Below are 12,013 nucleotides of genomic sequence, written 5' to 3' on the forward strand. Positions count from 1 at the left end.
TTGCTACATAATTTTAAAGAATAGCAACTTGAGATCCCAGACACACGCAACATGACATCAATATTCGATGAAAAGTAGATTAAACAGATAATAATATCCACAACAAAAAATAATAAAAATAAATAAAAAAAAAATCTGAAGATACAAGTTGAAAGTGAAGAGTGCTGGAGTTTATAATATCTACAGGAACCATAACAAGTGCTTTAATAGATTTGGAAGTTAACTAAACATGTTTAGTTGATTATGTTCATCATTTAATCTCTCTTTCCGCATAGCAATATTTGTATCTTATTGAGATTGATAAACCGCCCTCCTGTGAGCCTTCGTCAAATTCTAACGATCTGGTATGCTGGGCTGACCCCGAAAACCTAGCTTTACGACAGTCTTAATGTAGACCTATGATGACCCTAAAGGTCATACTCCTACATCCTTTTCTAAATATCTTTCAAAAGTTTTGGGGTTTGTATTTTGGTTTAAAGGCTTTATGTTTTCATTTAGCTTTGTGGGTGTGTTTGTAATATATAGTCTCTGCTATTACATCCAAAAGAGCTCATAAAGCCTTGATGCGATGTGTTTATGTGATCGAGCTCGTTTATAGCTGTCTTGTGTAATCAACGAGCTTCTTTTGGATCATATTTTGAAAATAATATAAACGTACCAACAATTATTTTATAAACTTTGTTTAATTAACTATTTTAGTAACTTTTCATAAATGTAATCTCTTTTGTTATTATACTGCATTGTTTTAAATAAGTTTTTGAGACTTAATACATCAACTAGAAGAAAAGATATTATATCCATACAGAAGTGTTCTAAATATCATGGTGACAAGTCAGGTATCAGAGTTGTGGCTTACGGGGTCTTCCACTGCAGCGCAGTGGTTGTTCCCATCTCGGTGAAGGCTTGGCCCGGGGTTTTACCCGGGTTCGAGTATGAGGGGGGGCGCAGTTTTACCTATTCCACGGGGTTTATGCGCATCAAGGGTGTGCTACACTTTCTAGCGGTGGTCGAGTAGTCGGCCTTTGGCCATAGCTCCGAAAGGGTGGGTTTACACGTGGAAAGCAGTTAGCCATTCAAAACAAAGAGTTGTGGTTTACGAGATTCGAGTGTTCATGAGATCAAGGACTATATGGTTAAAAAAACATAAAAGATTAATGGAACCAGAACCATATTGATCTAAACTGTGGTACCAGTTGAGTTCCACCTTGTAGAACTTGTTACCTGTCTAGTAACGGTTTAGAACAAGCTATTGGTCTAGTTCAACAGTTTAAACTGCTTATCTGGTGTAGTTCGACAGTTTAAACTGCTTAATTCCCAAACTAGATACCGGGTCACTATTTTGAATTGATTTTAAAACATGAAAACGAAAAAGGTCACATCGAAGCAAAAAAATTTAAATTTTATAAACCAAGAACCGGACTGCACATAAGAGGTTTCACTCTTTGGTTAGTATTTAAATTCACCTATTATTACTCGCATATCAACCTTTTAAAAGGAACAAATTAACATACGAACATTGCATAACGAAACAGATAAACGATCTTGAAAACATGGAGATGAATAAGGCTTCTTCTGGAATTAATTTGCTTGAATCCTCCCTCACAAGTCATTGTTGCAAGCTGATTGAGTTCATAAAACCAAACATCAGTTTGACTTTTAATGTCAAGGAAGCTACTTTTTGATATGCAAAACCAATAATTATGTTTTTGGTAGAAAAATGAGCAGAAATGGTCACTATATTAAATACTTGCTAATCAAAACAAATATGTCACAAATTTCACAAAACCCTCTAGAAATAATAGTAACTTTCATATCAAAAAACATACAATTTTCAATATTTCATAAAAAGTTTAATTGATGTTATTGTGAACCTAACAAAATCCAATTTATCCTTGTTTAGCCTCTTGATTTCTTCAGCTAGTATCGTCAACTCCTACAAATGAAGCAAGTACAACTTTATCAACATAATTACTCTAGACCGAGTGGTTGTAGACGGTTCAAATGTGTTAACCCTCGAAAGTAATAAAGATGGCAATTTTGACCAATTTACTGTCAAACCGGTCGATCCAGGTTAAATTTTATCTCCAAAGAGTCAAACGGGAAAGAAAAACAAAAAAGAATTTTGGGTCTGGCTATTTGGCACACGCAATATTTATAAAAAAAAAAGGTTTGACCAAAGGGTATTATGAGAATACCAAACCAGACCTGTCTTGGTTTTAAACTAAACCAATCAAAAATCACACCAACTCATTTTGACCTGTTAACAAACCAGCCCGGTCCAACAAGGTATATCATGTTAACTGAAACGCATTAAGAAATACGAACCAAATCTACAAAAACCATTGCATTTTCTCCCCAATTTCCTTCTAAAGCACAATAAATAGTTACAAAATTAGTTTCCAGATTTTCTAAAATCACCCAGTGCGAACCCAAGATGAATTGCAGCACAACAGGGTTAAGCATTCTACATCACGCAAGTGAAAAACACATCCTACACTATTTCATGCAACCCGATAATCTATAACTTGAACAAACTTAGTAGCATTATTACTATCATATTATGCCAATTAATGGTTTACCATAAACACAATAATACCTAAGAACCTCGGTCATCATGAGACCTGCACATCTTGTTTTATCTTCTACCATTTCAACATATTTTGCGCCTATGTTTATTCAAAGGTGCACGCCTTGGCGCTCAGGCGAGACATGGCGCACCATGGACGCCTCAAATACAGCTAGATGAAAAAAAAACGTCTGAACCAGCCAAAAACCAGTATAATGAAGTGAAATAAATCCGGGCCTGAACCGGCCAAACCTAGTTTCATCCAGTCTAAATCAACCAAAACCGTCCTAAACCAGCCAAAAATGACGTGGACCAGACTAAAGCAGGGCTCCAGCATCAAGCGTATGCTTTTTTTGCGCCTAAGGCTGCACCTGACTGAACACGCTGATGCCCCCTTAGCGCCTTTAACTACCTAGCGCGCTTAAAATTTTTCGCTAAATCAACCAAAACCGACCTAAACCGCCAAAAATAACGTGGACCAGACTAAAGCAGGGCTCCAGCATCAAGCGTATGCTTTTTTTGCGCCTAAGGCTGCACCTGACTGAACACGCTGATGCCCCCTTAGCGCCTTTAACTACCTAGCGCACTTAAAATTTTTCGCTAAATCAACCAAAACCGACCTAAACCGCCAAAAATAACGTGGACCAGACTAAAGCAGGGCTCCAGCATCGTTAACAGACATACACCTGGCTTGTCTCAAGCGTGTGCTTTTTTTGCGCCTAAGGCCGCACCTGACTGAACACGCAGATGCCCCCTTAACGCCTTTAACTACCTAGCGCACTTAAATATTTTTGCTACCTTAACCAGACTACTATTGTTGCATCTAGTTTAAAAAAAAAAAAAAAAAAATCAACTAAAAATCACAAAAATAGACAACATTACATCAATATTCAATCACAGCTAACAATATCCACAACAGCACATTCAAATTAGAAAGCAAGCAGTAACCCTAAATTACTTATATTCACAAAATTAAAAGTAAATAGCACTAGAATTCACAATACCTTGAGGAAGCCAACCGTAACCGGTGCGAGAAACAGTAAGCATAGACGTCATCAAAGCGGAAGCAGTAGCCGTATGAAACGGTTGCATCGTCTCCAAACAAACGCTCATTTCAACCGGACACCTTCAATTCACCAACAAATTATATAAAATCCGTAACAAAAACCGTTAACAGTAACCTAAATCAACGTGTCACCTGAAAACACGATGAGAAAGAGGTTTCGTCGTAGAGAATCGAAACGGAGAAGGAGCGGCGCCGGCTTTGCATTTGGCCTCTGAGGAGATTCTTGCAGCGGCGTTGCGGACGGATGTTGACCGGAAAAACGATCGGGCTGCGGCGGCGCCGGCGGCCATTTGTGCGGTGTGGGGATTGGATCTGAGTGAAGGTGAAATCTCTTGCTTAAACCCTAGAGTTCAGAAATTTGCATTCACTACCCTCAAACAATTTGTAATTTACTTTTAACCTCTTTGTTACATTCTTTGGTTTTTTTTTATAATAAATACTAGGTTAGAACTCCGTGTATTATACGTGTTTTATAAATATAATTTTGTATATTAAATAATAAAAAGTTATATCTTTATGAACCCCGTAAATTGTACGGGTTAAATAAATGTAATTTTATAAAAAGAGTTATATCTTTAAAAACCATGTGTGTTACACTTATTATATAAATGTAATTTTGTATACTAAATGCTAAAAACATTGTATCTTTAAAAAACACGTGTATAATCAGGTTGAATAAATCTACCAAATAATAAAAAATTACATCCTTAAAAACCTCGTATATTACACATATTGAATAGATCTAAAAAAGAGTTATATCTTTAAAAACCATGTGTATTACACAGATTAAATAAATGTAATTTTGTATATTAAATACTAAAAACGTCGTATCTTTAAAAAACCCGTGTATAGTTGGATTGAAAAATCTACCAAATAATAAAAAAAAATATATCCTTAAAAAACCCCCGTGTATTACACGTGTTGAATAGATCTAATTTTACATTGAAAATGATAAAAAAATTATATCTTAAAAAACTTCGTGTATTACACGGGTTATATAAATGTAACTTTGTATAGTAAATAATAAAAAAAATATTTTCAAAAACCCCACGTTTTTCACGAGTTGAATAAATATAATTTTGCATACCAAATAATAAAAAAATTATATTTTTTAATAATTTGGATAACATTAATATTAATTTATTATTTATATATTTAATATAAGATAAGTAGGAAAAAGAGGTATTTGTTTTAAAAATACATTAAATTAACAATTTAGATTTGAGGATAATATTTTATTAAAGTATGATAAGATTTAATATTAATTTATTATTTATTTAGCTAATCTATTATATATAATAAATGAAAGGTATTTGGGCTACTGTTTGGGCTATGTGTCAACACCAGAGAGCCCCTTGAATGCCCTTTTCCCGCCCAACAGTGTTTTCCCCTTCTTTCTCTTCTTCTTTTGTCTGCTTCTTAGTCTCTACAAACAGATCCATATTTCATTTCCCTCTTCTCTCTCTTCTCTCTGGCGATTCAAAAACCAGATCTGCGATTCCAGGTACCTTTCATCTAATAACCTACAATCATCTTGAATCTATCTTATGTTAATCGTTGATATATGTATAGATCTGTATGTTTTTCATTTTGTTGTTCAACCCTAGGGTCCTCCACATCTTCTAATTCTTCTTCTCTACTCCTCTTCCTTTCTTCTCTGGCGATTCAAAAACCAGATCTTCGATTCCAGGTACCTTTCATCTAATAACCTAAAATCATCTTGAATCTCTCTTATGTTAATCGTTGATATATGTATAGATCTGAAACAACCCGTCATGTGTCTGTGATTACAGTTACTTTATCAAAGAAGGATCTTGATTCGTCATTTGTCGGGTAAGATAGACCTGTCTGCTGGTTTTGATTTGGCTTATATGGATTCGGTTTCGAGGTGTGATGTATGTTTTAATTTGGTTGATTAGAATGCATGTTAAGTGCTTGTAGAAATGCTTGGGTGAATATGATGTGTGATTTTGAGTTTAGATGTGAATTAGGTGTTTTAGTTAGATTGTTTAGAGTCCATACTCAGTGTTTGTATAACTGCCTAGGTGAATTAGGTGTTTTAGTTAGATTGTTTAGAGTCCATATTCAGTATAACACACATATTTGATGATATATTGCTTGATCGTTGTATTGATTTTGGATTTGTTTTTTTAAATATGAAACCCTAATTTGTGGATTTTCTAAAAAACAAATCTGAAAACCCTAAGATTTTGGGGTTTGATATTCAGATTAGGTTATGATATACATGAGTGATATTTAGATTTCTGTTTGTTTATTTAGTTCTTATCACATGGGTTTGTTCAGGCAGTAGAAAAAATGGCTTTGATATACTCATATTTGTAAAATCTGGCTATAAAGTGGTATACTCATATTTAGTTCTTGTCACATAAAAGCATATTAGAACTAAATAACCTGGTTGTAAAGTGATATACATGGCTGTAAAGTGATATACTCATATTTTGTTCAGACAATAGAAAAAATGGGTTTGATATACTCATTTTTACCAATTTTTACCATGTTACTGATTTTACAAATATGAGTATAACATCGGTCCAGCCAGATTAGATTGTGATATACATGGGTTTGATATACTCATATTTAGTTCTTATCACATAAAGGCACTTTAGATTTCTTAAAGATTGTATAATTCTCTTATGCTCTTATAGTAAATGCTCTTATGCTTTATGACATGTATCATTTTCACTATTTGATTCGATTAAAAAGATTGTTTATGTTGTTTTTATGCTTTAGTGGTTGTGATGGATCGATTTAGGAGGGTGATTCTGGTTTAGATATAATAGGGTTCTATCTCGGTGGTGTGGTGCGCTCGGGACTCGGGAGGCCAGAAGAGGGTTCGAAACGTAGGTAATTCTGTTCTTGACAATTATTAGTGTTTGATTTTCATTTTTGATACTCTTCAGCAAATGGATTGGGGAGATTCCCACCCGATCAGATCGGCTACACACTGATGTGCTTACCGTTATCTCAATATGTACCATGTCGCTGTTGTTTGACCAGAAACTTAGAAATTTTTCAAGTTTAGGAACGAGACAAGGGTAACCCAATCGAGTGGCAATCCGATCGGATAGCCATCCGATCGAACAGCCACCCGACCAAGTAACACTTGCCTCTTAACCCTAAACAACTTGATACTTTGAACCTTTGATCGTCGAGTGGCAATCCGATCGGATAGCCATCCGATCGAACAGCCATCCGATCGAGGCAACAATGGATCTTAGAACTTTTCAATACTTAGAACCTTTTTAGACTTTGAACCCTTGAAGACTTAGAACTTGAATCGAGTGGCAATCTGATCGGATAGCCATCCGTTTCCCCCACACATTTGTCATCCCAATCGAATGGCAGTCCGATCGAACAGCCATCCGATTAAGATGACTGATCCGACACTTGGTTTAAATCTCGTTGTTTTTCTGACACTTATCTGTTGTAATCTAATCAGGCTAAACCTAAAGAGCTCCCTTTGAACCAATAACAGTTGATCTGTTAAGCAATCATTGTGAGTATACTCGATCCCTTTTTGTTTTAAACTTTGGGATGTAACATGTATTCTATTAAACTACGATACTTGAGACTTTGCAAACTAAACTCTATCCTATGCGTATGTGAAACTTGTGATTCTTGTATTCTATTTGTGCTATGTGAACGTTTAATCCAGGGTGTGTAGTTCCGCCTTAACAATAGTAGCGCTATAGGAGATGCACCTCCCCATTATTCTTAGGGGTATTGTTAGGAGGATTCTAGTTTTCCTTGAGACTTGGGAAAATAACAAAGCATCGGGATACTTGGGCTATCACTTGTTGGACTGCGAACACTAGCATGACTGAAACTATTTTGTTACACTTACATACGGATATGAGTTGTTTTAATCTATTATGCTATTATTCAAACTTGTATACTCGCTGGTACATTTTTGTACTGACTCTATTTTAATACATGTTGCAGGCTGATAGATGTTGGAACTATGGAAAACAAGCTAGGGTTAATGACTATAAACTCGCCTAGATTAAATTCTAAAGTTTTAAACAATGACTATTGTGGTTGTATTTGATATTTATGGTTATGCTGATGTTTTAGACAAACTTGCATGAAATTTACTTAATCTATATCGAAATTATTAGTGTTATGGAATCTCGTGAGCAATCTGAACGCTTAGTGCTCGCACCCCGATGTTTCTGCCATCGCTTGGGGTGTGAAACTTTTGGCCATAAGGGCTCTTCAAACCCTTGTTATATGTAGCGAGTTGATTCATGGTGTTTTATAATGCAAAACTTAGGATTATGGATCAAAAACACGAATAATTCGACAAGAAACGGACAAAACAAACCCTGACCAAAAAAGAGTATTAACAAGGCTTGATTGATGATGGTGAATACATATTTGTGTTGTACATGGTGTGTAGGTACTGTACCTAGCCCAACTCGGGCTTTGGAAGTTTAGAAGTTGCTTAACTTGTCGAGTATCAGAAGGTATAATACCCGAAAACCGAATTTAGATGCACTAAACTTAGTTTTAGCATAACTTTTAACGTGGGTACTGTTTAGAGTTGAAATTTTACAGGTGGGTCATATATGGTGAAAATAAGGTCCCTGCAAAATTTGGAAGTTTTGGCATTTCTGAGAATATTTGGTAAATTTATTGGTATTTAAAGGCGTTAAGTCAGGGAAAATATCAAACAGATTCGATAAATCACCAAAATTTGCAAAGAAGCTGTTTATGGTATAAGAATGATCCGCCAAAATTTCGGGGTCCGTCGGCTGACCCTAGATATGTTTTTAAAAATCGCAATTTATCAAAATTTCGGTAACCGAAGGTCGATTTTCGAGAACAGGACACGCCTTGTAGTTGGTCAAACAGATCACCAATACGAGGGAGAGGATAACGATTCTTAACGGTGAGTTTTATTAAGCTCGCGGTAGTCGATACACATACAAAACGAACCATCTTTCTTCTTGACGAATAGCATAGGAGCACCCCACAGAGAGGTACTTGGACGTATAAAACCTTTGTCGAGTAGTTCTGAAGTTGACTTGATAGCTCTTGCATCTCAGAAGGTGCAAGTCGGTAAGGAGCCTTTGCGATAGGAGTCGAACCAGGTATGAGATCAATACGAAAGTCAACAGATCCAGGAGGAGGAAGACCAGGAAGATCTTCAGAAAAGACGTCAGGGAAATCACACACTACTGGAACATCGCTTATGTCCTTTCCCTTACCCTTTTGTTCCACCACATGGGCCAAGAAGGCAAGGTTTTGTTTACGTAAGCACCTGTTCGCTTGAGTGCATGACATCAACCTCAGTCCTCTAGAAGGTCGGTCTCCATAGACGTGTAAAATATCACTGGACGGGAGAGGTAAACGAACGTACTTCTTGTGACAAGCGATCTCGGCATGATTCTTACGCAACCAATTCATGCTGATTATGACATCAAAACTACCCAATTGCATAGGTATGAGATCAATAGTTAAGACGTGGTTGTTAAGAGTCAAGGAACAACCACTAAGGATATAATCAACTAGAATAGACTTACCATCGGCAATCTCAACCGAAAACGACTTAGGTAGTTTAGATCATGCACAGTTTAACAAAGATTCAAATTCTACGGACACAAAGCTTCTATCGGCACCAGTATCAAATAGAATCGAAGCATAAAGATTATTGACGAGAAACGTACCATTCACGACGTCGTTGTCGTTATGAGCCTGATATGCATCAATGTTGAACGCTCGTCCTCGAGCGGCTGGTTGTTGCTCCTGGTTCAGCTGGGAACACTGGTTGCGGAGATGAGTAGTGTCTCCACACTTGTAGCATGCACGAACATTGTTAACTGGTCTGGGATTCTGCGGAGGAGCTGGGAGAGCTGGTAGAACTGTCTGAGCTGGTAGTACTTGCTGGGCTGGGTTAGCTTGATGACAGTAGGGAGTTGTGTGACCATAGCAATTGCATTTGGTGCACAATCGGCAAGCAGAGGTGACAGGATGATAGAAGTTACAAGTGGCACACTTGGGATGAACCCCAGTGTACGACTTCTTGTTCTCCGGGGCAGGAGGGTTAGCAGCAGCAGGCACAGTAGCATTGCCTGTAGGGTTTGCATTCGTAGCAGGGACAATGGCGTTGCAGCCAGAACACTGAGACTTTCGTTTCCTGTTTCTGTTGCCACTGGGCTGCTGGATAACTTGGTTCGCTGATTTGGAGGGAGCAGGAGCAGCAAACTATTTGTCACGGATACGGTGTTGTTCAAACTTGCTGCAAGACGATAGACTTCCTCAATAGTGTCGAGCTGAGCTGCTTCAATCGAATCATGCATGGCAGGAGGTAACCCATTAATGTATTTGGTTATCATGCGCTTCGGAGTAGAAACCAAATGAGGCACGATTATGCTGAGTTGCTTGAAATGGGTAGTGTAAGCCAAGTTGTCATCTGCAACCTGCTTGAGGTGCCAGAACTCTTCCTCAAGCTTTAGCTGTTCATGGGGAGGGCAGAATTCGAGCATCATCAATTCTCGCACCTCAGACCATGGAAGAGTATAAGATTCTTCGTTCGAGAGGATGTTTCTCTCGTTCGACCACCACTCCAGGGCTCCGCCTTGAAACATGCCAGTTGCACTCCTAGTCTTTAAATCTTCTGGGCATTTGCTGTTGATAAAAGTAACCTCGATGCTGTCGAACCACTCTAGCATTGCGGTCACCCCATCACTGCCCGTGAAAAGCTTAGGGTTGCAAGAGACAAAGTGTTTGTAGCTGAACTTCATAGACTTTGGCTTCTCAGTTTTAGAGTCCACAAAGGAGGGAGGAGTGTTTGATCCTTGGATCTCAGAGACGATCTTTGGCACGATGCGAGCAATCTGATCAGCCATGAAGGACATCATCTTCTTCTGAGAGTTTTCCCTGGATCTCTTGAGAGATTCGGATAGTTTGCGGGAAGATATCTAAAGATCCAAGAAAAGGATCGTATAAGTCTAGATCACAAAGTCTCGTATTATATAGTTTCACACACGATCGCATAAAGACTCAAGTTTCACACATCACCAAAACATTCAACAAGTTTCACAAAGACTCAACACAAGCCCGCAAACCCACGACTTTCGCATGGCACGTGGTACGAAAGTTCAGCAACATGTCAGAAACACTTATATATAGGAAGTACCAGCGGCGTATCCACCATGTTTCGAACATGTCACGTCCGTCTCGTCCTTCGGTGTCATGTTACGTATCGTGTTTTGCCAATCATAATCGTACACTCCATCATTTTCACGCGCTTCAACCAGTTACATACACATAGATCCAACAAATAGTTTAACATAGCTCAATGTTCAACATTCTCACCCCAGGTCTGCAAAACACCAAATTTCGCATGGCACGTGGTACGAAAGTTGGTAACATGTAAACACTTATATATAGGAAGTACCAGCGGCGTATCCACCATGTTTCGTCCATGTTACTTCTATCTCGTCATTCGGTGCCATGTTACGTATAGTGTTTTGCTACCCACAATAGCACATTCCACATAGATTAAACAGGTAGTTTCACATAGCATCACGTTCAATCATGTTTCCCATAGTTTAAGCAAGATTCCACATAGTTTATCGTAACGAATAAAGCATCATAAATTTAGTTCGATCCTGAGAGATTATGATTATTAATGTTTTAGGTTGCGGAGATACGTGCGATTTGTGTAAAAGTCTCGAAACGAAGAAAGAATCTAGTTTAACACTACATATAAAACCGAGAACACATAAAAGATAGGCTCATAAAACACAGGATTGTTCCGGGTAGAGGAACGTTGACTAACCAAAGTTAATCGAACCCCTTTCGAATTGAGACAACGTGTCTTGACTTACTTAGACAAATACGTCATTGATGTTAGGCCTACGATATCTGTCCTTTCGATCATTTCACGTTCCTAATTGATTGGGAATTTCGAGACTTTGGCGAGACAGAAAAATCAAAGAGTGGGACTAGTTGTCAAGGTGTGAGTTTCACCTCTAACTTGACAACTTCATGTCCTATTAGTGTCGGTACTTATCAAAAGATAAGACCTACTAGAATATAATATGGAAATTTCCCGTCAAGGTCCGGATTTCACTCCTGACTTGAGGGTAAATCTCGTGCAAAAATACAAACACTGCATAGCAGTGTTTTCAAAGTATCCAAGTGTATATTGTGTTAGCCTTAGGAAAGCCATGTAAGTTTAACAGGAAATGTGTTGCTAGGAAGCAAATACGGTAGAATGCATAAGTCATAAACAACAGATAAGAGTTAAGATTCCTAGAACTATAGACTAGGGCAAGTACAGTATTCCTACTTTTCCTAATTCCCTATAGTTATGGCTCTGATACCAATCTGTCACACCCCAACCGATGGCG

The 12,013-nt window shown here is 37.7% G+C and overlaps 1 protein-coding gene and 1 long non-coding RNA gene across 3 annotated transcripts; one reads left to right on the forward strand and one right to left on the reverse strand.

Annotated features, from left to right (window-relative positions):
• Nucleotides 1-1,433: 1,433 nt before the first annotated feature.
• LOC110922459 (protein NUCLEAR FUSION DEFECTIVE 6, mitochondrial) lies at nucleotides 1,434-4,005 on the reverse strand. 2 transcript variants are annotated; one of them, XM_035986943.1, is made up of 4 exons: nucleotides 3,765-4,002; nucleotides 3,571-3,692; nucleotides 1,872-1,933; nucleotides 1,434-1,619 (listed from the first exon to the last, which is right to left on the reverse strand). In XM_035986943.1, the coding sequence occupies exons 1-3, from the start codon at nucleotides 3,920-3,922 to the stop codon at nucleotides 1,914-1,916; spliced, it is 300 nt and encodes a 99-aa protein (XP_035842836.1). In that variant the 5' UTR covers nucleotides 3,923-4,002; the 3' UTR covers nucleotides 1,434-1,619; nucleotides 1,872-1,913. The 2 variants fall into 2 exon arrangements, with proteins under 2 accessions (XP_035842836.1, XP_022022449.1); XM_022166757.2 differs by lacking the exon at nucleotides 1,872-1,933 and having other exon boundaries at nucleotides 3,765-4,005.
• A 1,053-nt stretch (nucleotides 4,006-5,058) lies between these two features.
• Nucleotides 5,059-7,776, forward strand: LOC110926224. The gene is made up of 6 exons (XR_002585067.1): nucleotides 5,059-5,136; nucleotides 5,240-5,322; nucleotides 5,426-5,465; nucleotides 6,384-6,497; nucleotides 7,093-7,149; nucleotides 7,596-7,776. It is a non-coding gene; the product is annotated as an uncharacterized LOC110926224 (long non-coding RNA).
• The last annotated feature ends 4,237 nt before the right edge of the window (nucleotides 7,777-12,013 follow it).

The sequence above is a fragment of the Helianthus annuus genome, chromosome 17 (assembly GCF_002127325.2).
Source record: "Helianthus annuus cultivar XRQ/B chromosome 17, HanXRQr2.0-SUNRISE, whole genome shotgun sequence".
NCBI classification, from domain to species: Eukaryota; Viridiplantae; Streptophyta; class Magnoliopsida; order Asterales; family Asteraceae; genus Helianthus; species Helianthus annuus.